General features: G+C 46.0%; 1 protein-coding gene across 1 annotated transcript in view; it reads right to left on the bottom strand.

The window, feature by feature from the left end:
- Positions 1-27649, bottom strand: part of LOC141921590 (TOG array regulator of axonemal microtubules protein 2-like) — a 42544-nt gene that overhangs the window by 14461 nt on the left and 434 nt on the right. The window contains 18 exon segments of the mRNA XM_074820513.1: positions 2120-2336; positions 3486-3644; positions 3647-3689; positions 6329-6432; positions 7367-7484; positions 8360-8518; positions 9744-9979; positions 12232-12337; positions 13983-14106; positions 16168-16332; positions 17501-17660; positions 18596-18789; positions 20614-20660; positions 21855-22189; positions 23757-23992; positions 24444-24555; positions 24930-25064; positions 27482-27617. Of these exon segments, the coding sequence (XP_074676614.1) occupies positions 2120-2336; positions 3486-3644; positions 3647-3689; positions 6329-6432; positions 7367-7484; positions 8360-8518; positions 9744-9979; positions 12232-12337; positions 13983-14106; positions 16168-16332; positions 17501-17660; positions 18596-18789; positions 20614-20660; positions 21855-22189; positions 23757-23992; positions 24444-24483 (2443 nt within the window). The 5' untranslated portion in view covers positions 24484-24555; positions 24930-25064; positions 27482-27617.

The raw sequence follows: 27649 nt of genomic DNA, 5'->3' as shown, positions 1-27649 counted from the left end.
TTCTTAAATTCTTATACAATACTCTACAAAAAAATAAACAATTTTACAATATAACACATGTAAAACTTCTAACTTCTTGTTAGAGGCACTTCCTTTGAGAACGCTATAGCATATAGCTTCTCTTGTTTCCCAATCCACAATTGTCCAACCCTGCAATAGCTTTCGCTTATGTCTTACGGGCAGACGCCTAGGCTTCCAATACACGAGGATCCTCTAGCCCAACCCTGCGCAGCTTTCGCCGCGTCTGACAGGCAGGCTTATACAGTGGGACTCCAACCCACTGTGTGGGACTCTAACCCACTGTGGGGGACTCTAACCCACTTTCCAAGGGTGAGACTCTAACCCACTCCTAAGTGGGACTCTAACCTACTTTACAGGGTGGGACTCTAACCCACTCCTAATACAAAAGAGAAGTGTCTTACCAAAATCCAGGGAACGTCGCGAAGAGCCTTACGGATCGGGGATTGATGGGTATCCCCGAGAAATCCTTGGTGCCGGCTGGAACCGATCAGGTCCCCGACTCCTCCGGTCTCTCTCAGCGAGGTCCCATCTGGGTCGCCAGAAACTGTTACCGAAAATCCGGAATAAAGAACTTATCAACACCAATTTGATGCAGATAAGCAGACACTTCTTTATTGACGGCCGGGCGCGCAGGGGAGTATTCTCACCAACAACGCGCACCAAGCACTGAAATCACGCATCTTATATAGAACTTACTCATATACAATTCCCAAGGACACAGTTTCATACACAAACACAATTCCCAAGGACACAGTTTCATACACAAACATAATTCCCAAGGACACAGTTTCCTTGGCAGGTACTTGTAAACTGTTACCGTTGTTTCCCCCAGTTCCTATTAATCCTAAACTTTGACAACTACTTGTATTCTCCTGGTCCTATATATATATATTATAAATCAACTTACAGATCAGTTTGTATTTGGTTACCTGGTCCCAAACGTTTCTACTAAATGATTATGACCAATCTCTTCAGCCTTGGTATGGGACTGTATAGGTGATTTTAAAGCAGCAATCAGTTGCTAATACAAACCACAACAAGTAAAAAATTTACTAACTATTTCTTATGATTTTATATTTCTATTAAATCAAACACAATTTCTTCTACTTATTGGTAAATCAATAATGAAGGAACATGCCACTGTATTTACCAGTCCAAGGCATGCAAACACATAGCTTTTGGACAGCGATAGGGGATGGGCTGGAGGTGCACTCTGCAGGGTAGGTGCTCCCAGCCAAAGCAAGCCTGACGATCCCCAAGAGCTTCAGCATGACCCTGGCAGGCAGCAGAAGACATGGTTCAGGACACAGGGCAGATCGGGACCTCACCCTGTCCCTACTGCAGGTACATATTTTACATCAGCAGGTATATATGTGGCCCCATGCTCAAGCATCCTGAAAAGGGGACGATAATGGGCTGCTTACACTTCTGGAAGAAGGAAGTCAAGGCATTTCTAACCCCACACACGTGGAGACCTCCAGGCTGACTATGGAACAAGCATTTCATCCTTCATCTGATCTCTGCTATGATCTTTCATAACAGCATTGTACTAAATTCAAGGTCTCAATCTTTGAATTCCAAAGGACATCTTCATTTGGGCTTTACATGGCTAAACTGCTACCTAAAACTGCAAAATTAGTAACTGAGTTCAAAACTTTTCATATTGAGGTCAGCAGGGGCCAGACGCATCTGCTCAGGAGAGCTGCCACTGCCACGGTGTGGAACAAAGTCCAGCGAGAGGAAAGAGCAAAATGCATGCAGTTTCCCAGGAGGAAGGAAGAAAAATAATCATGACTGATGTTAGTCACTTCCCTCAAGCTCTTCTGGCAGGAACTTAAAATAATCCCTATAATGTCCTCTCTACTGAATTAATAATCAGACACATGATCCAGGTGATAAGCAGCATCCATTCAGCCGCACATCACAACATCGTACAACAGATTGGGGTAGAGAGAATGCAGGCAGGACTTCATAATCATCTTGCAGCAGCTGGATACTTCCACAGATGACAACAGCTATCAACAGACTCAGTGTTCACTTAACTCCAAGGTGGAGAAAGCTGCAGTTGAGGAGAGCCAATGTCAGAGGTCAGCCTTACCTAGGTGAGCAATGGCTGCTTCCAGTGCTTTCACAGCTGCAGCATAAATCCCCGAGTGCTTGGAGTTCAGGTTGTCGATGACTGCTGATACCAGAGAGAATAGCACTGGGTGTAAGGCATCTTTGAGCACGGGTATTATCAAAGCCAGCACCTCCAGCGCCTGCTGGTTCACTTTCTTGTTGCAATCCTGAAGTCTCAGGACAAAAACATCAAAAATCTGTTAAGAAAACAAACGACATGAAAGTCTTTGTTTCAAGAAAGGATGTAGAAACAAGTACCCAGCAATGCAAAAGATGAATGTAATCCTTTCTGTCAGGTCAGCGCTTGCCAGCACGATTTCGTTGTTCTCCTGTAGTGGTTGCACAACCTCATGCTGGTTGAAAAGATTTTCATCTTTTATTAAGAGGTTTGCGTGGGGACAGGATAGTTCATATGGTGTTTCTCTTTACCTATAAATCACTAAATTAATCCCATTTTAATAATGCAAAATAGTATCTTTGGTATAGAGGTATGAAACCAGGTATTTCTGATGCCCAGTTTTCTATAAAATTGTCTCAAGTACTGAGGATAGTTTTGATTTTGCCAAAACTGTGGCTGGATGAGATCCCAGTTTTGTTTTACCTGTCTCAGAACCTGCATCTGGAGGAGTGCAGGGCTCTGATGAACTCTTCAGGATCCAGACCATTTGCCTAGCTAACAGGTAGACTTCTGAAGTTTAATGGGCTGTGCAGTTCTCGTTAGAGCAGGTTCAGTCCCTTGGCAGCCACATTATCAGGCACCATTTCCTGAAAAAGGGGAAAAAAGCAGCTGCTAGGAGAAGAAGGAAGAGAAGATCTGTCTCTAGCCATTTTCCTCCTCTTTCCAAAGAGAAAAAAGGACCCCCAGGAAGAATAACAATCCCAAGCAGGAAAGGGATGAGGACAGAACTCAATAGGCAGAGTTGTGTCTGCACAAGACAAGATAAAGTTTACAGGAGCATCCTTCAAAAACAAATTTTTTTTTTTTTTTACATCAACCCACCCTGATAGTTCTATCCCCCATCCCAACCCATTTTAGTTCTAGAGAATAATTGCCAAGCTTTCAGAGGCTGGATTTCCTTTATTTCAATCTAACTGGTTGTAGGAGACAGCAGAAGCTACAGCAACAGTACATTCTGTCATCATCTCATGAACAGCACCAATAGGCACCTGCCATCTGGACTGAAATTCCTTGCCCTGAAGCCTGGAGTTGAATTAAATTATTCTGGGTAAGAAGGGACCAGCCTGTCCCAAGCAACATGTAGTGCCAAGACACACTGAGCTAACTTTACTGGTACAGTTTGGGAAGGGAGCTAACAGGAAAGGAGCAATAGAGAGGCTCTACATACCTGGAAAATGTTAGTGGAGACGAACCGGGGGCTGCTTTTGCAGTGATCTAGGAGGAGCACCACTCCCTCCCTTCGTGCCTGAAAGTCCTTGGCTGTCAGGAGATTGCAAAGCTCATTGAGCTGGTCAGCTTCTTCCACAGCCCGAAGAGACGTGCGACCTACTGTCTGATGGGGTAAACTGAGTACATCAATTCAGACTTCAAACTGAAAAACAAACACAAGGGAAGACCTTTTGATAATATCTTCAGTTATTTGTGAGGAAAATATCTCAAGAAGACCTCCTAATGATGTGATCTCAGCTACATCCTGACCTGAAAAACAACTTGATCTCATGACAATCATTACGGGAGGTAATCTGCAAGTAACATTATTGCTAGTGCTTACTCAGAGAAACCAAGGCACCGAGGATGGGATTCATCTCATTTGTCTTCAGATGTCTTCCCAGGTACTCGTCTAGCATCCCTTTGTGGGGAAAAATAGGCACCACTTCAAAGTTTAAATGCCTCATCTTATGGGAGGTGTCTGTATTATAAGGAAATTAGTTACTCTGGAGAAGTCTCTCTACAACAGGTATGGGAATCTGGATAAACAGCTCAGATGCATCTGAACAGATGAATCCTGCCCTGAGAGATTAAGGGCCATATCTGAAAGGATCCAGAGGATCAGTAAGAGTACGTGCTGGTTTTGGCTGGGATAGAATTAATTTTCTTCATAGTAGCTAGTATGGGGGTGTGTTTTGGTTTTGTGCTGAAACCAGTGTTGATAATTCAGGGATGTTTTCGCTATTGCTGAGCAGTGCTTACACAGAGTCAAGGCCTTTTCTGCTTCTCACCCCACCCTGCCAGCGAGCAGGCTGGGGGTACACAAGAAGTGTGGAGGGGACACAGCTGGGACAGCCGACCCCAACTGACCACAGGGATGTCCCACACCATATGGCATCACGCTCAGCATATAAGCCAGTGGGAAGAAGGAGGAAGGAGGGGACGTTTGAAGTGGTGGTGTTTTGTCTTCCCAAGTAACTGTTACACATGATGGAGCCCTGCTTTGCTGGGGATGGCTGAGCACCTGCCTGTCGATGGGAACCAGTGAATGAATTCCTTTTTTTTCTTTGCTTGCACGTGCAGCTTTTGCTTTACCTACTAAACTGTCTGTATCCCAACTCACAAGTTTTCTCTTTTAACCTTCTGATTCTCTTCCCCATCCCACCTGGGGGGGAGTGAGCAGATGGCTGTGTGGGGCTTAGTTGGGGTTAAACCACAACACAGAGATAAAAATAGAAGCCAGACATCCCACCACTGCGCTCACATTATTGCTTCCCCAGGTACTGTATCCACAGCTTAACAAACCCAGTGGGAACAATTCTCTTGGATCAACCTCTCTCTGACATGAGCATGGGGAGATCCCAACTATGCTAGTGAGGCATGTGGTCACCTTCCTGCCACCACTGAGCGCAACAGAGCTAAATAAATCCACTCGGTTATCAGAGGAGAACAGGTACAAGTAGATCTCCCTCTGGCATGGGCAGACAGCAAGTACCACATTCCTATCTTGAATGCTGATTGCAGAACAGGGGAAAAAAACATGCTGTCCACCAGACAACTAGTAATGGGTCTGAATGACATGAATAGCTACAGAAAAAGTCCACGTTGAGATGTCTTTTGACCAGAACTACTCAGGAATTGTCTTGCTGGTACTGTTTGAGGGTCACAAAGCCATGATTCAGCCAAGGCAAGCCACATGCATGGAAAGTGCTACTTTGGGGAATGGCATCTTTGTTCTAGACTGGGACTTCTCATGAAACCACCCATCTAAAAAAGACTCCACTCAGGTAAGAATAGCCTGATTGAAATTACTTGTCCCAAGTCAAAGAGGACAGACGTGACCCTCTCACAGCCTCCACAACACTGTGCTGGCCACTGCATTGGATCTTCTGAGCTGCAATCAGTGGCTGTCTCTTCCTCTCTCTCACTTTTTGTGGAAAGCCAGAGAACTTGTGTTCAGCCTAATGCAGAAGTAGACATTTTTTATCCTAGAAGATTGTGAGACTCTGAAATGTCAAATGACTGTCTCAAAGCTTGCTTGAGTCTGTGCAAACCTCAAGGACAAGCTGCGGCCTTTGGATTAGTCTAAGGAACGTCACCCAAGGAAGCAGCAGTGTATCGAAGGATGCACCCCCCCACTCCCTTGCAGTTGCATTGTCAAACTCCTTACATAAGCCTCAAAGGGGGAGACAGGGACTGAGCGAAACCAAATGTTTATCACTGACTCCATCCTGTAGCCATTTGTGACTCTATTGTTTACGCCAGACACCATGCATGCATTGCTAACGGACTGATAAGAGGCGAGCATTTCATGCCCGTGAAGCATAAAGTCAGCAAAAACCTGTGGGACCAGAGGAAAAACTAAAGGTGGGCAGATATGCTAATCATCTGAGACGATGAACTTCAAAGGCAACAGAAAACTCTGCTGCGTGCGCACCCACCACCAAAGAACTGAAGACTGAGGACCAACAGGACACCGCTGGGTACACGGTGGTGACTATTCTTGCAACTCTATTCCAGATGCTTGCCTGATTTCTGTCTTTTCCTTCCATTCTGTCCTATCGCTACCACTCTTCACTTTTAATAATAGAAACGGTTTGGGTGTACGGCATGTGACCTCGTTTGTGTCTTAATCTCACTCTTGGGATCATATCGAAACCTCCCCTGACACTGGATTGGGACAAAGATTTGTAGGGCACGGAAGCAATCTCTGGCACAGCTCCTCTCCACCAGATTTTACTGAGGAAGAGACATGTAAAGCTTGTCATGTGCTTTGTCAGATATAACACAAGTGCTCAGTACCTTTCATTAGAAGGCAGGTTTTGCTGGGCCGTCATCAAGCTGCTCTTCCTAGACTTCCTGGGGGCCTTCACAGATGGAAGGTCACATTTATGGTCTTCTCTGCCCTACATATATATAAAAACCCATGAATTTATAGAAGATAAAACAAGAAATTACTTGTTTAAAACACAAGTTATAACCAGGACCACTGCTACCAAGAAAGGCTTAGGAAAACACTTCGTAACTTAGACAGGGAGACAGGTCAGAGATTCGGTGATGTCTACTATTTGTTTTCAATAACCCAAGGCTTTGGTGCTACCATAATGGGCAGCCATGTAAAATCCTGAATTCATGAGTCTTGAGCACAAATGGGAATAATGCGAACTGGTGGGGAACAAGCCTCCGGAAAGGGAATAGCGAGAAACTTTTGGACTGTCTGGAGGGTGGCCCATTGCGTTGCAAGTGGATTTGGTTCTCACTCACTCTCCCTGTTCCTGCACAAAGGCACATTCCTTTCTCAAATGTAAATGGAGAGGAATGGAAAAAAAAAGGATGATTTTCCACTGGATGCTGAATTCACAAAGCTTCTTCCAGCTCCACAGTGCGTGACAGCAGGGCAGTGTTGCCAGAATACAGACAATAGATGTACTAACTCTGATTGCCTTGTGCATCTTTTGTATATTTGGAAATTTTCTTGGCACTACTACTTCTTTGTTGCTAAGACTCTATTAGCTTATCAGAAGCACTATTCTCACTTCCTTGCTTCATTTGGAGAGGGTGTAGTGTTGGGTTTTTTATGCTTGAAGGTAAAACCATTTTCTCCTACTTCCCTTTCCTGTTTGTGGCTGATATTCAAAATACACCCACTTTATTTCTAATGATACTACTTCCTTCACTGTCTGCAGATAAACAGGCTGAGGATCAACAGTTCATTCCCAGGAGCAAAATGATTCAGTGGAAGAAGAGTGAGATTGGTATATTTAGATTAGGTACATTTAATCTCATATTAGCGATGTCAGCACTTACATAAAGGAGACATTTCTCCTGCCAAGCACTTACTTTCTGCTTAAGTCTTGCCATAACATCTATCAAGTCACGTGAGGGGACGGACTGTTTCAAATACGTATCAAAATTTTTATGACTCATCAATACAGTCAGCATCTTCCGACCATAAGACCTAACACAGGAAAGAGAGAAATGAATACAGACTATTACTGTCTTTTCTCCCTTGGGAATAAACAAAGGAAACGTGTTAAGAGAATAAGCTGGTATTTTAAATTCATCATTGTGCAATACCTTCATGAGAAGGTTATTACCTATTCAGCAAAGAGAGATTATTTGCCTTCACTTGGAGTCACTGCACAATGCTGCCAGCTGACCACAAGAGGAAAGAGGAGAACATAGGGCAACAGGAAAATTCAATTTCACTCTGAAATTGTAATTTATCTTCCTTTAACTGGCAGAAAAGCCAGGGCAAATCACCTCATGCTTACTATTTATTATTCTATACTACATGTATGCACACAGGCAACTGGTTGCTCATGTGTTCTTGCCATCTATTAATGGGAATTTAACAATCAAAATAAGGTTTTTAGTTTGGTTTTGCTACTATGAAACTACACCTATCTTAAAGAAGAAATTTGGAGGTCATTCAGCCACAAGATGACAACATCATACAATGATTGGCAAGAACAATTTGTGACTATCATCGGTAACTAAATCTGCAGAAAGGGGGTAGAAAGACTGAATACGTTGGTTAAAGACAGCTGGAATTTTTCTAGGACAGTCTTAACCTTATCAGAAATAAATGCTTGGGGTCCTTCAGCGATGAACATCAGCCAACGCTTCAGCTTTGCATTGTGCACATAAGACCAAGCAAAATTGTTTGACTGAGTAATCTGAGCTCAGCTGATCTGCATAAAGAATCATTCGAGTCACAGGAATTTGGCAATGGTCCTCCTTGCTGGACAACCTCATCTTATCCAGTACAGTCATTTCCTGACAGATATCAAACAGTTTTCATATTTTAGGAGGTGAAATGAAGATCATCACCTTGTGTCCGGGTGACAGTCCTGAGCAAACCTCACCACTGTGCACACCAGCAGCTCAGTCCTGTCACGTGCACCCGACAGGAGCTTCCCAGCTCCAATTCGCTCCACCGCAGTCAGTAGGTGTTTGGCCGCACACCTCCGCACCAAGACGTTGCAGTGCCTGGAAACAAGAGACCAGACAGTGGAGCAGAGGAAATAGGAGGGCCAGAAGCACAGGCCTCAGCCATAGCATGCTCCCCCTCATTGCTGGGGGAAGGAGCCGTGTGTTCTCCCTGCAATTTTAGCCACCTGTAGAAGATCCTGTCCTCAGATAAAACCAAAATTGGCATTGTACAGAGGGACTACCTGCAAGGAAGAGGGAGGAATTCAATCTCCCTGGACTATCTGATACTCAATTTCTTTCCCAAAATTAACTCTGACAAAGAGGGAAATGAAAGATAATTCATGCTGACTCGTCAGAGGGCTCCCACTACACAGACAGAGCTGCAGCAGGATTGAAGCTTATTCCACCTGTTTATCTCCAAAATCTGAAGACCCTTGAAAAAAAAAAATGGGGCTGAAAACCCTGTGGGGTATGAAGCTGCAGAATATCCAGCAATGCAGCCAGTTTGTTCTTTCAGGCTTGGCAAGAGGTACATTTGAGTGTTCTACCCTTTTCAAAAGGATAGCAGTCATTTTAGCCAGGTTGTCCTTTCTAGAGGGTGCGTGTCTGAAACTATCAAGCACAGCACGAATATTTTAAAGCAGCATTTGCTTCAGCTGTCCCATGGGAGTCGGCCTGTGAAGGCGCCTGTAAAGTGACTCACCATCTCAAGGCTAACATGCAGCGTGAATCTGTATAGAAAGTGGAGCTCTAAGGGCACCACAGTCAGACAGACTCCTCTCATCAGGAGCTGCGCCTGCTGTGCAAACTGTGCCGCACCCAGCAGGTTCTCCCTGATCTGCTCCGTGTCCCAGCAATTAGCCTCCTCATTTCTCAAGTTAATTGCATAATGATGATGCATGGGTTTTCCCAGTGCCTCTGTGGTTAGCGTTGTGAAATATCAAAGGGCGCTCACTGCTGGAATTGCCACTGTCCCTCTTCCCGCAAAGCCACAGGCTACGTCACCACCCTTTGCAGGGACTTTCACTTCCCCATCATTCACCACGTCTAGGCAGTGTTGACTGAGGAAAAATAGGCTGTAGTAGGACAGAAGTAGATGTCAAGAAGGAGCAAGGTTGATCAGAGAATCTAAGTGCTGAGTTCACAGAAGATGCAGGAGAAAGGACCCTTCCCTCCCATCATTCCCCTTCTGCCTCCCATCCCTTCCCCTTCTGCCTCCCATCCCTTCCCTCTGCCCACACAATTTAAGGGGAAGGATATCACTAAGAGAAGAACAACATACTGGACTCCACTAGCCGTGAGAGCAGTCATTGCTCGTGCAGCAGTCACACTCTTCACCATGATATCCAGGGATTGGTCGGCTGCTTTCTGAATGAACTTGCTGGAGTCCCCCATCCTCTGGAGCAAGACCTGAGCAACCCCATCCACCTCGTGGTCCATGTGCTTCTTCATGGTCCTGAAGAGCTCTCCAAGAGTGCTGATGGCAAATTGAGACACCTTCGAGCGGAGGTTGTTCACCTGGGCAAGTCATGAAGGGAAATGTAAGAATCACCTTGTAAAGAAAATATGTTCCCCTAGACAAAGGTCCCAGGAAGCAACAAGACTTCTTGCTGTGTACAGCTGGAACATAAGAGCATGGTAAGCGCAGAAGACTACAAGCACAGAAACACGCTTACTCTGATAGCAACTTCTTCTCTGGCCTCAGGACCACTTCTAAAATACAATTTTAACGAGACTGCAGGCCTAAAAAATAGTTTCACCTAGGACAAAGTGTGCTACTTAGCCCATAATGTACACTGCTTTGATTTTAGCCCTTTTATTGAAAACAAACAAACAAATTAAAGCAAGGGCTGTTTTTAAACTATAAAGGCACAATTTATAACGATGAGATAGAGGAAAAGTATTACTTTCCCCTTGTGCAAAAATGCAGCACTGGCAGTTTGAGCATTCAGCCAGGAAACAGAGAATACGGGCTCCAGCCTACAGACTGATTCACAGCAGGGACTTGAGTCCATCTGCTCAGGAGAACCCTAGCTGTTGGACTCAAGGCACTCAAGGATCCTGGAGACCACATGAAATTACAGCTATGATTCAGTGCTGTTCTGGAGTGATCTCTGCTTCCAAAAGGCTCTCCCACAAGGGTAAGGAAGAAGCATCTCAGTCATGTGCTTCATTTGAAAGATACTCTGAAGGACAGACCAGGGGTTCTTTCTGCCAGACTTAGTTGTGCCTGTTAATAACGATGAACAACACAAGTGCTAAAAGTGCATGTGAAAGCAAAATCTGGGACTGGGGTGAAATGAAAGCTGAAAGATGTCTCTGAACATGAGTGTGTAGAACAGAGAGGAGGAAATTTCCTCAGAAATATAAAAGTAATATAAAAATCAGATGAGCTAAGCTGAAAGGGCTGCTTCTCCTAACCCTGATCTCAGAGTGGGAGAATCTGAGTACTGCATATCTAAACAGAAATAACACAAGGGGCATCTGAGCCTCCCACATCATTAAATATTGGATACAAGTGTGAAGAATATGATGGTGATTCGTGTTATAAAATACAGTGACTTTAACGTGAGGAGCAGGTGTGCTGCAGGTACTTTGCAATGTATATAAGTTAAAGGGGATTTACCGTGGTTTTGTTGTTAAAATGGTTCGGAGTTCTTCTTCTGTAAACACAGACTCCTATGGACGGCTGTTGCGCAAGTGGAAAAGTACTGGAGGGACCCCTGTCACAAGCCCCCAGCAACACCAGAAAGACCCGGGAACGTTCGAGAGGCTCTGCTGCGCGTGTGCGGACTGGGGAAGGTTCGAGAAACTCTATTGCGCTTGCGCAGCCAGGAGGTGGAAACTTTTTGGGGAGAATTACGCCCATTTTGTGAATATGCATGAGGGTAGACTATAAGGGCGGGGGGTGGCACAGCTCCACCTCGTGTGTGTCGGTGTGGAGCGGGAAAGCCCCCCCCGGCTCACCAAGCCTTTTTTTTGCTTGTTCTTATTTCAATAAATTTATAAAACTATTTTCTGGTTCTGCCTCTGCATTTATAACAGAAGGACTGATTTTCATGGAAATGAGCTAAGTCTTACTGTCTTCTGCAAGGAAAGAAAAACTTAATATATTTGGCAGTCGTGTAGTAAGAGTACAAGGCAGCTGGCTCAGGCCACAGACACGTGTCAAGTTGGAAATACAGCCACAGATGTTAGTAAGGAGCTCAGGTTGACAACTCTCTATTAACTGAGAGCTGAGATAGCGAAGCTGTGCGCGCCTGCCCTGCAGATCCACAGCCAGGCCCCTCCAAGCACCCAGTGGCTACAGCGCAAAATTCCACTGGTGCACAGACGCAACAGATCAATGGGAAGGCCAAATTACCAAAAAGCACGCAGAAAGGAAGGAGGAGAAGATATCAGGAAACACTGGAAAATAAATACCTGCAGTCAATCCCCCAGGATGCTGAGGAGGAGGCAGTGGGAGGAAGCTGGGAGGCAAAAGCTGCCGTGTTTAATTACAGCTTGGGCAGAGACCTGGGCTGTTGCAAATCACCTGATCAGTGTCTCAGATTCTGCATTTGTATATGGCATAGCTCAAAGAGGAGAGAGACAGATGTCCAGTGGATATAGCTGTATGTACAGACAGATCATAGAGATAGGTGACATAACTATTAGAAAAATGAGTAATGAAGGCAGACACTGAGCACACATGTAGATGAACAAGCACACATCTACTCTACAACCCATGTACGAGGTACAAGGGACGCAACTGAACACAACATTCTTACCTCTTTGGTAACTGCCAAGGAAACAGCATGAAGCTTAGAAAGAAGGACTTCTGAGTGGCAGACAGCCAGGCATCTGATGCTGAAGAGTCCCTTTGCCTTCTGCTCCCTGAAAGGCAATTACCAAAAAGATTGATTTTTCTCACCACCCAAGAACTAGGCAGCACCCTCTGAAATTACCAGAGTGTCAGCTCAAACAAACAAAGGGAGGTGCTTCTCATACAGCACTTAATTCAGTCGTGGAACTCCTTGCCACAGGATGCTGTGGCAGTCAGAAGCACACATAAATCCAAAAGGCAAATAGATGCTTTCAGAGGGGATGGGTTAATTTGTGACCGTTAAACAAGACAGCCTTTCTGAAATCCCTGGCACATGAAGTCCCGATGTTGCTGCTTCCTAGAAGCTGGCAGACTACGCCGTGTTTCTGCTGCTTGCACCCTCCCTCTACCCCGTCCCTGAGATACAGTCCCATCTGGCTGTTACTGGGGCATTTTCCCTCTCCGCCATCCCCAGAGGGCAGTTCAGGAGCGAGAGTCTGCACTGCCACTCCAGAGATGAGTCTGCACTCTGCAATCTAGTCCACACGCCGTACACACACACCTGCCCCACCCCATCCCATCCCACAAAAAAAAGGCAGTATGTCCTAAAAGATTGCACACCTGGGCAACAAGAGCCAAAATGCTGGATTTTCCCTGCTTAAAATAACACCCACAACAGCAACATGTTATTTAAAAGTCGTAAAAACCCACCTCTTTCAGCACTTCCTTTGTGAAAGACCTGAGCTGCATGAAGGCACGTGATGCAGTCACTGGTTCACCAGGGCTGCAGGCAAGGACTGGGAACCCATCCCCACCGGGGTCCCTGAGTGTAACTCAGACCCCCCACACCTGCAGCAGCTCTCTGTACCTCACAGGTCACCACACAGGAACAGGGAAGAGAAAGGGGAGAGGGGCAAAGCAAAGCAACCGTGGAAGATTGTTCATGGTTATCCCAGTATGAACGGAGCCCTAGTGTGTGCTGACCCAGAAATCAAAAAGACAACCAATACTATCTAAAATTTGTAGAGCCTCCTCCTGTCTACGTCTGATTTCAGGACACACTGTGATTATCAACAAAACATCTTTGGCCCATATTAAGCAGTGAGAAGGCAGAAGTTGAATTCTTAAAGTGCAAGATTCTGAAGGGATTGTTTTTTCTTTTGCCTTGTCTTCTGCCATGAGGTCTTCAGAAGAAATGACAGGCTGAGCAACTCTGCACCACATCTAAGTTCATCCCCCAGAAATAGGAACTCCCTGTAAGCACTCCTGGGACTCACATGCAGGAGGTCACAGGCAAGCCCCATCTCCTGCTGCTGCTGCCAACAACAGGAGCAGAGATAAATCCTTACTCGGTCCCACCTGGGCCAGTGACCTGAGGCCCCCAAGACTCTAAACTCAAGACCACTTCTGTCCTGCTTCTGGCTTCAGCCAGCAAATCACATTGTTCCACAACTTTCCCTCTTCCCTGAAGATTTTGTTTGCAGTTACGTGGACCAGAAGGCAAAGCCAGGAAACAGCATGGACCTGCTGCAGCTGTAGCACTGCTATTAGGACCAAGGCAAGTAAAAGGCTGCTCTCGCACCTTCATACTGTGACTGCTTTGGAGTAGTTTCACCAGTTCCCTTTGGACATCTGGGCTCAGAGGCACTAGGAAAAAACCTTTCCAGTTTAGCTTTACACTGAGAGGGAGAAAGAGTGAACAGGGGTCTATCTTACCAATCGTCGCTGCTGAGCCCTGTGAATGCTTTGAGCAGCTCCTGCTGTGGCTTAGGGACGGGTCTGGCTTCCCAGGTGTCCCCACACTCCAGGAAGTCCAGATCATTGGCCAGCAGCGAGTTTGCTGTAAGGAGAGGGTCAGACATCAGCATCGCATACCCCGAGGCAAGGCACCCCGCCACCGAGCAGACCGCAAGCCAGTCTCCCAGCCAAGACTACAAACGGGTGCAAACTGGCATTGGTTCAGAGACTTCCCTGCTGTCTGGCTCATTGCTTTCCCCAGCACCCAACCATCTCCCAGTCACCCCCAGCTGGGCACCAGCTCCTTGTTTAATCCTGAAAATTGCACACACAGAGCCAGCTCCCAAGTCCATAGAGGTACCACAGCCAGCCTGCAGATTCATAGTGCCACAGAGCTCAAGCTCACTGCTGCCCAGTGAAACTTGCTACCCTGGGAGTAAGCTCCTGAGATGTGCACATACCTCCCTGTATCACCTCCCTGTAACCTGGAGCACTGGGAACAGAGACTCGCTGTAACTTTCCGAGGAAGCATCTCCAGATGCCCCCAGTGAGCACCAAGCCTGAACAACTGAGTCCTGTTGGGCTCGGGCGAAACCCCAAGGAGCAACCACCAGGCAACAGTGATACCTGACCCTCTAAATCTGACAGTGCCTCTGTTTCCATTTACTTCAAATATTCTAGACAGAAGGCAGCTGAGTGTACGTACATTTTAGCATACTGTTGGGAAAGTAGTAGTTTATGGATTTTGCTATTTTCTGAGTGTTATGAATATTTACTATTTCAGAGGTACCCACTAGCTGTATTTCGAAGATGCTGAGGTGAAATTTATTTGTTATCAAATGTACTTGTTTGCAAACTGCAGTGCCTAAGCTTTCTCTTGTGGAAAAATGCAATTTCTAGTCGAGATAGTTGTGACAAAAAAGCCTTCCAAATGTGAACTGAGAATAAAAATATGTAAATATAAATGCAAATTGTTGGCAAACACATTCTCTTGATGATAAATATACAAGGTATAAGAAAATTCAGATGACAGATGCATTTGTTATGAAACCTATTTGTCATCAGAAGCACCACAGGTCAAAAATTTCATGTCTTGCACTCAAAAGCTCATTTTCTAAAGTGTAAATGAAAACACCTGAGCTGTCTAAAAGTATTGAGTATAAATATTGCACAGAATCTAGACGAACTGCTATGGACTCTGTAGGGTTTTTATGCTACCTTGCATGTTCTACAAAGTACGGAGGATGGAGAAACTGTAAAATCAAAACTATTCAGGTGGGGCCTAATTTGGGTGTCACCGATATCCCTGTCAATGACATCAGTGATGTCACTGCACAAGTATGTAGATATACACAACTATATTCAATATGAATGGAGAGCCACGTCAGGATAGTTCTGGTCAATTCTGAAAAGCAGAGTAGCATCACTAGAAAAGAACATTCAAAGTATCATTCCTAGCTCCCTTTTTCTTAACTCATGCTACTCAGGATCATAACACAAGGTAGGCTACCCACAAAGGAGAGACAAGAATCACTGCAGACTCACTATCTGCTGTATATTTACTGCACGTAGCAAGAAGCCTGGGACGACCGGACAGCCTCTCCTGTATGTTGTCTGCTACACACAGCCACCGTATTTGGGTGGGGGGACAGAAGAGGCACTGCTTCTTCCCAGCTTGCGTGGCAGGCGGTAGGATGGGAGAGCCTAGAAGCCGTTAGGCACTTGTAGGTCCAACAACAGGATTGTACCAAGTCACTAACTTCCATGCAGAGACAACCCTTGCTGTGACAGCAGAAAAGCTGGCTGGAGAGCCAGACAGCAGCACAGGCAGAGGGCCAAGATGGTGAGTGGCTAATTGATCACAGTGGTACATGTATGTGCACAGTGAGCACCTTGCCAGGCTGCACCGGAGCTCAGCCCTGCAGTTACAGCTGCCTCCCGGCAGCAGTGTTATATTTTGGTATGGACAAAAGCTAGAGCTTAAGGCTTTACCACTACTTCATTCAGCTCAACTTTCCAACGGATCTGTAAGCACCAACTGCTCCAGTATCACTAAGCTGGAATGGATCCAAAGCAGGTTTGCTGTCAATCCTCAGAACAGTCTTTGGACCTAAGATCCTACCTGTGGTTAAAGAATGAGGTAGTTTGTGCTCCTTGTCCTCACCTGAGGATTTGCGCGGGAAGCTGTCACCCTGGCTGATGACAGGGATGCTGGGAAGTGGCGGCCCGTTGACCCGCTTCCTCAAGGCAGTACCAGCGCGCTCTCCGTGTGCGTTGCTCGTGCTGGGAGACATGAAATCTGTCCCATTGACAGGCGGTGGGCCAAAGCCTGCAGAGACCGAAAAGGACCTTGTAAAGTGGAGAGTGACAGCTGTGGGCTGGGAAAGGGCTAGAACTCTTGCTGGAGCTGGGAAACATCCCTTTGTTGTCCCAAACAACTCCCAGCATAACAATTGCACACTAAAGTGGGACAGTGATCATAGAATGATGGAATCGTGTGGGTTGGAAGGGATCCTTAGAGGTCATCTAGTCCAATCCCCCTGCAATGAGCAACAAGATCAGGTTGCTCAGAGCCCCATGCAACGTGACACTGAATGCCTCCAATGATGGGGCATCGACAGCTTCTCTGGGCAACCTGTTCCGGTGTTTCATCACCCTTATTGTAAAAATATCTAGTCTAAATCTACCCTCGTTTAGTTTAAAAGCGAATGCAGTGATGCTTTCCCTAAGAAATGAGGAAAACTCAGTACTGCTTTTCTTTTGCTTTCCTGTTTCACAGGCTGGATAGGGAAGTTACATTTCTGGGGCTCCCACCACAGCACTCCTCACCAGTATACAAAATAATAGCAAGAAAAAGGGCAGGGAACCTCGTCCAATGCCCTTGGGCTGAGTGCTGACTCTTAAGTTCCCTGCTGCTGCACTCATGGTAGCACATGCAGCAGTCCAATCAGAGCCCATCAGCTGTGATGAAGTCAGTAACACTGCTGGCTCATGGGGGTAAGACATAAGCACTGCCTAAGGGCTCCAGCGCATCTCTGCAACGTGAGATCCTCAGCAGGGAGTGGTGTGAGCAGCATAATCTGTCCTATCATGTGATCAAGATCGTTTGTGGTTTAATTAGAAATAGTTTAATTTGTTTCTTCCACCTTGGTGTGCACCTTGGTTGAAAAGCATTCTTTTGGACTCACCCATTCACCTTTCCCGGAGGCTAGACTCAGAGAGTCTGAAGCCCCGATGTAGTTTGCAATACAGAATTATCTAGTCTGAAAGACAGGAGAAGGGGGGAAGGTGATATTCTGTGACTGCCTCAGTGTGGGCCATGGGCAAGATGCTTCATGCCTCTGTATTTTTCTTTGGAAAATGGAAATAAATCCTATTCTAACTTTCACTCAGATGCAACTGTAACAGCCTTCCAGTGTGATTTCATAGACATTTGCAACACTATTTAAAGAGCAAGCAAGTGAACAAAAAGGCCCACAACTATAGTAACCACTTACTTTCTTTGGCTGTATCCCCAGGGTCAACACTCTGTGTAGGAAGCTGCAAGGACTTCTCCTTTTCTCTCTCTTTCTCCCTCTCTCTACGCAAAATCTCCATCTGTCTCATTCGCTTCTCGTCTATTTTCTTTTGAACTGACTTGGACAAGGTAACATGGATCTAGTTGCAATGAAAATACATCATGGAGCATAAAGATTGATACACGAACCATATAAAACACCTCATCAGGAACACGGTGGTAGAGTGTCATAGTCTTTAATGCAGCTCCATATACATCCCCATAGTTTCAGAAGAATTTCTCCTGTCCTCACCTTGGCATACAGTTACACCCAGTGATGTATAACACTTCATTGCCATAACCTTCCACTGGTCCAAGGTACTGTTTCTCAATCTATGTCAGGAAGCCCTGCTTGAACCAAGAGCGTCAGAGGAGTGCTTCCAGACATATGAAGAGCTCACGTTACCAGTGAACAGGCAGTTCAGTTCCTACAGGCCAGGGCCGGGGAATAAAAACCATCTGCAATAACCAGCAGTGAGAGGTAATTTGCTGTTTCTTAACACTCACAGACAGTAATTGCAGCTGCTTCTCACGGACTCAAACGCTCTCTGAGAACATGAGTCCAAAAACGGAGTCATGTGAAAACAAGTTGGAGAAACATTGGTCTTAATGAATACAAAAATGAGAATGAGAGAGCTGTGAGATACAGCAAGAAGGTAACCAAGAAAAAGCAAGCTCTTCCATTTTAGTTTGCAGCCTTGCTTATTACACTCAACATTATAATCTTTGCTTCGGTGCTTCCGAGCATGCACTTTGCACATGTTCACTGATGTGTAACTTGCTCTGCCGTTCAGATCTGCTCTAAATTGGCCTTCGTACATAAAGAATACTTCTCATGTAACTTCACCACCATGTCCCAACCAGTGACTTCTGCACCAGTGAAAATACTCAAGCAATTGCTCTGTAGCTGTCAAATGTATTCCCAAGAGAAGCTGCTCCCCAAGAGGGGAAGATACTGATTTTCAGTGACATTTTGTGCTAAGCACTGAGCAGTCACTGAAGAGGAAGGCTGCTCACCCCTGTCCTTAGCCCTTACCCTTCCATTGCTGTACTTCAAGTCGTCATCACTCAGAAGGGAAGGGTTCATGAGATGATCCACCTCCTTGATCTGCCTGAGTGGGGGGCCTGTTAACGGGGACAACACAGTTTCACATAAATGTCCAGACGACTTCAGGCCACCATCAACATGATGCTGGAGAACAGGCAGGATGGGTTCCAGAGTCTGGAGCTCTGATAAGACATGGATATAGATTGTGTGTGAGAACAGCAAGGTACATGTAACCTCTCCAAAGAGATGGGGTACTACCATGGTGCACTGGCAGCAGAAATGACATTACTTTGTTGGCCATCAGACTCAGAACTACTGCATGATACAGGCCTCAGCCCTTGGCTTCTGGTGAGCAGCTTTGCTTGACAGAGAAGAGCAAAAAGATGGAGATTGCTCTTGACAAAAGGGTTCTTATCTGTTCCTATCCATTTTGATTTTAGTAAACATCCTCATTTTCCCAGTTACCCCTGTTTTTTAATAGCTATATGCCTTTGTAGAGAGGAAGAATCAACATTCCCTCTTCTTTGCTGGAATATTTTAGAGGGCATTTAAAGAAAAGCTTAGGATTGCTAGAGTGTTACCAAAACCAGAATTGTGTTCTTGAAGCTAGCGAATTTGTTTTCCCCAAGGAGTTTCATTCTAAAATGTAGCAGATCAGCCCACCTTCCAGGCAGCCTGACTAAAGGCTGATTTTCTTAATGGGAATAGCACAATGCAGCTCATTCTGAAATACTTTCCAACACTGCTGTTAAAACTCAGAGAACTAATCATTCCTTACATGGCTTCACAGATGATAAAATCATGTGATAGCCAAGCAGTAAAAAAGGAATAACTTTCTTAAATCAGGAGGTTTTATCCCTGCAGAATGGTCAGGTCAATAAGAAGAGAGAAAAATGGTTTCATGATATAGCTCATTTCTAGTCCAGAATGTATCCAGCAAAAATGTCACCTTACTTACTCAGCAATAATTCTCCCTAGTTGTACTCAGCTTCCTAGCTGCACATCAGCAATAAAGGAATCATTCCTATGGGGCGTGCCCAGTATTTGGCAGAACTAACACTGAGCTCAGGGACCAGTGGATCTTATCCCTTTTTTCACATCAGCAAAATTATTTGTTAAATTCTCATCTTTCCTATTGCTACAAACCCACAGATGACAAAGGAACAGCAACGGTGTCACTGAGGTTTTCAGCTTACAAGTACTGGCTGACACAGATCCACCAGACACTGCATTTTGCCTTGCAGAACTCTTATCGCTAGTGATAATGTGAGGCGGGGAGGGGAGAGAAGCCAGTAGGCATCTCCTACCCCAGCCTCAGTTTGCAATACTGACATATGCAGACAGAGTAGGGGAAGAGATTGGTAATCATAAAACTAGCAGATGTGGTTTGAGGCAGATGAGTTGCACAAAGGAAACCTCAGTTCATTACTCAGCATTTAATTTAGGCTTGTGCTTTAAGAGGACGGAAAGCTCAGATCCTGCATAGGCTGGATCCTTTTTTAAGTCTCTTTCTCTGTAAATGGAAAATTCACAAGGACTTCCTATCACGCAAGGTTTCACTATTTCTCCCAGAGCAAAACCAGGCAATGTTGATTAATCTACCTCATATCTCAAAGAACTTGGTTCAGAAACTGCACCAAGGGAAGGTTTTCTCCTTCAAGTGTAGGAGGAAGGAGTGGGAACATTTCTCATTTCATGTGAAATGCCTTGTTTTTCTCTAATCTTTGTGACATTAGAGACTGTGCAGGGATGTTTTCTTTTCCTGCTGTGCATTTCCAGGGCCTCAAGGTACCCCCTCCAGCTCCTGCCATTCATAACCCCATGCTGGAGTCATTTTCACTGAATCACCAGAGCACATTTCCCAGTGACTGGGTTCTGGGGGAGCCATCTGAGCATATGACGGAATTGAAAAAGGTGACAAGATGGTATTCAACCAAACTTTCACAGTGCCACCCATGGGTCAGGACTCCTATGGTCATTTTAGGACAGCCATGCCCTGTACCTACCTTGAAATTTAACGGTCTTCTCTTCAATTCTGCTGCCTGATCTTGGCCTTAAGAAAAACAATAAAAGAATATATGAGGAGATAGAAAGAGAAGGAGGGGTAGCGTTAAAGGCGGCAAACTTTCTTAGCGTGGTCGTCCTGATGAAGGAGGAATTGCAACTCATAAACCCAAGAATATGCAAAGCTGATTAATTGTTATTAAACTTTCGGTTGCTGGAGTCACACAGAGCTCATCAAGCTCTAGTTGAAACACAGAAGTAATTCTTCAGTTTGGGCCAATTCTATCCAATTCTGCTGTCTGTCCTTTTGGAGCTACGTGGATCTCACTGTTACATACGTCCTTTCTGAATCAGCAAGAGAGGTTAAGCCGGCTGCCTTTACTCTGCTGCAGAAGCCTAACTTTGCCCGGTCATGACTTCAGCTGATGACAGTATCTTGCTATACATGGTAATAGCACTGCTGTCTCCTTAGAATAATATTACACCTCCCTGCTCTCCCAAGAAAAAGAAAGGTTTTTCCCACTCAACTGGGAGGTAAGTATATTCAGATTGCATTTTAAAAGTCATGCTGAAGCATGGAACTATATTTCTATGTCTCCTTATTTATTGCTATAACTAGGATAAGGTTGACAGCTAGATTTCCCCACGCATATCCAAGCAAATATCTTTTCATCAGTTACAGCCCTATAACTGTTCTCTAGTACCTTGTCCCCTTTGATCTTAAAACCATATGTAAATATTAAATATCTATAGGATTATACATCTATAAACCAAGATTTATCTGGGCTCTCATTTCACAGTGAAGACCCAGACACAGAGAAGCTACAACTGACACTTACAGAAGCAGCATCTGAATTTGCAGACAGCTATACAACAGCCAATACTTGCCCTAACATACTCTTGCAGGTACAGAAAGATCACACACAAAACCAGATGCTGTATTCAGATCTATGCAATACAGTTGCCAAATGGCACACAAAGATTACAGGATGAATCGGTATCAGAGTTCAGCAGAGGACCTGCTTTTAAGGTTCTCTTTAAGTCTTGCCTCCTCCTCCCCACCACCACTCTTAGAGTGTATGATGTCAGTTTTGATATTGTGCTGGATCATCACAGACACACAAAATGGTGAATGCACAGAAGTTTGCCTAAATATATTGGAGAGCTGACTGTGCAAAATAACCTCATGAGACAAGAAGTGCAAGGTGAATGGCATATTGGAGAAGCAGACACCTTGGCTTACCTCATTTCCAGGGCCTTTTGGAAAACCAGGTGCGGAGAGCTTGGGGGAGGCACTGCGCTTCTGCCAGGAGCCTCATCAGATGGTTTTGCAGTCTTGGGGATAGGGGGAATCAAAGCCAATCCCAGTGACTTCACTGCGCTTCTGCCAGGAGCCTCATCAGATGGTTTTGCAGTCTTGGGGATAGGGGGAATCAAAGCCAATCCCAGTGACTTCACTGCGCTTCTGCCAGGAGCCTCATCAGATGGTTTTGCAGTCTTGGGGATAGGGGGAATCAAAGCCAATCCCAGTGACTTCTTCCTATCCCCACCATTGCAATACAAGGGCAGCAGGGAAGCCTGGAAATAGAAGAACACAGTGCTCAGCTTGAGCATCCAACCTTCCCCCTCTGATGCCACAAGAAGTTTAGCCATGCTCTCAGCTAGGACTTGGCAGGAAAAGTCAAGCGGATGGAGTAGCTTGGCCTAGAATGGGCAATGGAAAGGGAAGCGGTGAGGGAGAGACTGTGTCCCACACTGTTGCCAACTCTCTTCCCCTCTCTCACCTCTCTGGTAGTGGCTGCATTGCCACCTGGCATCCATCTGCTTGGCATAAGGATGTTCTAGGGTGCCATTGCCTCTGTTAGCCTTTCTGAGGGTACGGGAACGGGTTTAGATCACTGTCCTCTCACAGTCCCTAAAGCGCCTACCAGCCATTACTGAGCTCTGGCCAAGGCCCCACAAAGTCATTTTGCATGCTGTCAAAACCTGCTTTTCTCAAGCCCCTAATTTTTGTCTGCTTCTACCCTTCCTACAGTCCCCCACCAGCCTTCAGCCCAGATGCTAATGTGCTTTCTGGATGCTCCGTGCTCTCCAGCTCCCACACAATTCATCATCTCAGGCTCACTGTCATTTACGAAGTTCAGCAGAGCTCCCTACCCTGCTGTTCTGCGTAAGGTCTCTCTGCCTGCTGAAATTACTTCAGGCTCCCCAATGACATGGCTAGGAAGGGGGATGGAGGGAGCGGGGGCAGACACACACCCTTTCTTAGTATCCCATCATTCTTGTCACAGCTAAAGAGCCAGATCAAGACCTGTTCAAACTCCAGTGAAACCAACAGAGTTAATGTCAAGCATACATTCCCCCCTGTATCTGTAAGACTGAAATAAAGTACACTATAGCCTTTTATTGGTTAGCCTGTTCACAAAAGCTGTTATTCATCTGCCTTCTCCTGTCCACCACGGCAAAACCAAATCAGCTGCAGCTTCTGCCCCTCCTGCAAAGGCAATCGAGTGGATGAGGTCTGGACTTCATTCCCCGTGGGCAGAATTGCCAGTTTCCATCACTTACCCATGGGCAGACCCATGGGGGAGGATGAAGCTGCACAGAAGCCCCTGAACTCCAGAAATATTGTTAGAGATAACTGCGCAGGAGAACATGACTGTACAACTCAAAAGCTGAGACAACCTCAAGTTGAGTTTACAGGACTGCCTGCTCCAGCAATGATACCTTTTTCTATCTAAACCAGACAGAGCTGAATTAAAAAGCCACCAGGACACTGGTGTGTCTGCACTGGTGTCACAGACACCTGTATTTTACTAACTGTAGAAGGATATGCTTGACCAGATTAGACACATTTAGTTGCTCCAACTGGTTGCTGGAGTTTTCTCAGTCATAAAACACAGCAGGAGCCACCAGAGAGCACAGAAACTATTTAGACACCTCTTCTCCTATTGATGTACACTGAGGACATGAAGTCTGTGGTATGCATGTTGCAAAGACATCTTGCAGCACAATGTCCAGCTGAGCTCTTCCTTGGATCAGCTGCTTCCCTGGACTCGCACCACAGGGAAAGAAGATCTCAGAGCTCTGCCTACGGGCAATAAACTGAGGAGGCACCACATGTGATTTGGCTTGGTTTCCTTACTTGAGCTCCTTTTGCCTCCGACGTCAGCTTCTTGTTATCCCCATCACTGTCGTCACAGCCTGTGCCATTTTCCCCATGCTCCTGCTCTCCGTTGCTCATACTGCTGAGCTCAGAGGGAGGAAGGCTGTTCTGGATGGGAGGCAGGGGCTTGGAGGTTGCCAGGAACCTCTGGGAAGCTGACATGGAAACTAGTGGCTTCAGGGGAACCCCCCCAGGGTCACTGCCGTTAGTCAGGCCTGCAAAGTAGAGACACAAAGTGTAATAGAAACAGCACTGCAAACCTAAAGCACTCACCGCTAGATATTTCATTGGACAGATTTCTTGGAAACTTCTAAATAACTGCACAGGGAAACATGCTCATGCTGGCAGCCACTTGAAGCAGGCCAGTGGACAACACTTACCCACTTCCACAGAGCCATCAGAGAAACACCTGTTAGACAACAGGGAGCCCACGGACCTGTGCTTACCCTGAATGTCACCTGCACACACAACCTCCCACTCCTCTCCCTGCCCCCCAGTTATGCACTCCTACAGCAACAGGAGGGCTACACAGGGAACTGAGAGCAGGGCAGGTTATTTCAGGGGGGCACATGCAGGGGAGAACTGTTCAGTGGGAATGGCAGCTAGCTCTCTAGGCTGGGAAAAGACCCTTCTTCCCACAAGAGAGTGGGCAGGCTCCCGCCTTACCTCTATGTGAGGCTAAGAGATCCTCAGACATCCTCCTCATCTTCAGCTTGTCCTTGATCTGAACAGTTTCATCTCAGTGAGCAGGCAGACCATGCCAGCATTTCTACAGCATCTGAGGGGCAAGCAGAGGAAGAACTGGGAATTTACCTACGGTGAGACCATACATCAATAGCAAGAATAGAAACAGAACTCACATCTCATTACCATGCCTGATTCACGGCCAGTTGGGCCACAGTCTCTGTACTGTACACAGTGATCTGGCTACTGTTGATAAAGGAGAAAGCATAATGAACTAGTAGAGAGATGTGATGCCATGCACACCACTGGAGGAGGGCAAGATCATCTGCAGCTCTCTGTCAGCCACCTACTCTGACACAGAGTCAGCACATGAGGACTGACTTCCAATGAACATTTCTCTCTGAAATCAGCTTTTTTTTTCATTTGGCTGAGGACACCTATGCACATTCAACCCCTTTCCATCCTCACCTTCTTCTTCAGTGGTCCACTTGCTGCCACAAAACTGCAAGTTTGAATCAATGCTTCCGCCTCGCAGAGCTATGTATCTGGGTTTGAATTTGGGAATGCTCCCACAGTAGACAGCAACCGGGGTGTGGTACTTAGCTTTAAAAGAAGGACAGTACAAATTACTCAAATTTGCAATACAGAATCGTAGAGTCATAGAATGGTTTGGGTTGGAAGGGACCTTAAAGATCATCTAGTTCCAACCCCCCTGCCATGGGCAGGGACACCTTCCACTAGACCAGGCTGCTCCAAGCCCCGTCCAACCTGGCCTTGAACACTGCCAGGGAGAGGGCAGCCACAGCTTCTCTGGGCAACCTGTTCCAGTGTCTCACCACCCTCTCAGTAAAGAATTTCTTCTCATAGCTAATCCAAATCTATCCTCTTTCAGTTTAAAATCATCACCCCTTGTCCTATCACTATACTCCCTTATAAAAAAACCCTCATCATCTGCCCTGTAGGCCCCCTTTTGTGGCTTGGCCACTTCATCTGACAGTTCCCTCACGACCCATAGATGCATCTCATCAGATCCCAGGGACCTGTGCACCTTCAGGTTCCTTAGATGGTCTCAAACCTGATCTCCTCCTACAGTGGGCAGTTATTCATTCTCCCAGTCTCCACCTTTGCCTTTTTTGACTTGGGCAGCGTGGCGGCAGCCCTTGCCACTGAAGACTGAGGCAAAACTGTCGCTGTGTACCTCTGCCCGCTCCGTATCCATGGGAACCAGGTGTCCCATTTCCTTCCAAAGAGGGCCCACATTTTCCCTAGTCTTCCTTTTATCACCAAGGTATTTATAGAAGCTTTTCTTGTTGCCCTTGATGTCTCTGGCCAGATTTAATTCTGTCAGGGCTTTGGCCTTCCTAACCTGATCCCTGGCTGCTTGGACAGTTCCTCTGTATTCCTCCCAGGCTACCTGTCCTTGCTTCCACCCTCTGTAGGTTTCCTTTTTGTGTTTGATTTTGCATTTGATATGGAGAGGAAAAAACAGACACCCCTTCTCCATAGAAGACTAACACACTGTGATGGTTTTGGCTGGGATAGAATTAATTTTTTTTATAGTAGCTAGTATGGGGCTGTGTTTTGGTTTTGTGCTGAAACCTGTGTTGATAATTCAGGGATGTTTTCGCTATTGCTGAGCAGTGCTTACACAGAGTCAAGGCCTTTTCTGCTTCTCACTCCACCCCACCAGTGAGCACAAGAAGAGCACAAGGCTGGGAGCGCACAAAAAGTTTGGAGGGGACACAGCTGGCACAGCTGACCCCAACTGACCACAGGAATATCCCACACCAATGGCATCACGCTCAGCATATAAACTAGGGCAAAAATAAGAAAGAGGGGGATGTTCAGAGTGATGGTGTTTTGTCTTCTCAAGTCACCGTTACGCATGATGGAGCCCTGCTTTGCTGGAGATGGCTGAGCACCTGCCTGTCAATGGGAACCAGTGAATGAATTCCTTGCTTTGCTTTGCTTGCATGAGCGGCTTTTGCTTTACCTAGTAAACTGTCTTTATCTCAACCCACAAGTTTTCTTACTTTTACCCTTCCAATTCCCTCCCCATCCCACCAGGAGGGAGTGAGCGAGCGGCTGTGTGGAGCTTAGTTACCATCTGGGGTTAAACTACAAGACATACCAAGTAGCGACCTGCAGTCCTGGCGTCCACAGCGATCTGTTTGCCCTCATGCTATTCTGCTTTGTGATGCGCTTGCATTCCAGCACTATGATAGACAGCTGAACATTCTATAAATTTGCACATGTCTGGCAGTTGCGCATCCATGGCTACGGGATTCCTTCCCTCTCCTTTTAAAGGGTAGGCAACACACCATGGTCTCTAGAATTTGACAATGTCTAGTAAGTAGATGTTTTCAAAAGCTAGTTTGAAAGTCCTTTGTTTCTTTAATTTCCACTCAATTTTGAGTTGGGTTTTGTTGGTTTTCTTATTTCCCTTCACAACACAGAAAGTATGAGGACACAGTTAATCACCAGGTGTTATAACTAAAAGGTTTGCCCTCTGCATTAGATGTCCCAAATATTCAGTGGGCTAATTTGATTACTCTATATGTAGGATCAGATTGTCCATCCAACCATTCTCCTTTGTTCTGCGTCACTGTTACAGGGGTTTATTCTGTGCTTTCTTCACTGCAGAGACACATAACCCCAACATAAACAGGGCCTGCCTCAAAAAATTTCTAATCTTGGCCGTTCCTGAAAATTCAAAATTGTACACAGCTTGTTTCCCTGCCCCTTGTCCTGGCCAATATCTTGCCCATTACCCAGCCCCTAAGGCTGGGCCCTCACTTGTACAGCATGAAGAATAGTTGCTGCACTGGCCAGCATCTCCAGGCTCTCATGATCAGCGCTTTGAATGCAGCTTTTGTACACGCTCTGCCTCCCTGAGCTGAGCAGCATTCCTGGGCACTGTCACTGCTGCTGCAGGCGAACATCCTCCAGGACAAGGCTGCAGGAACAGGATTGCAACAAGCCCTGGCTGAAGAAGTCTCCAGTCTGCTGCAGTCCTTTACCTGCTGCAAAATCATCTTGCGTTGCCATGGTGGGGGGGGGGGCATTGGGCTCTCTGCAGAGGAGAGTCTGCTCGATGTGCTGCTGGTCGCTGGGCCTGATACAGCTGCTGGTGGGTTCCTCTGCAGCATCGAGAGCCTACATGGAAAAATAACACAGCTAGTGCAAGT

The sequence above is a fragment of the Strix aluco genome, chromosome 3, assembly GCF_031877795.1.
Source record: "Strix aluco isolate bStrAlu1 chromosome 3, bStrAlu1.hap1, whole genome shotgun sequence".
Taxonomy (NCBI): domain Eukaryota; kingdom Metazoa; phylum Chordata; class Aves; order Strigiformes; family Strigidae; genus Strix; species Strix aluco.
Note: the sequence above shows the minus strand (reverse complement) of the source record. Positions and strands in the feature narration are given on the sequence as shown.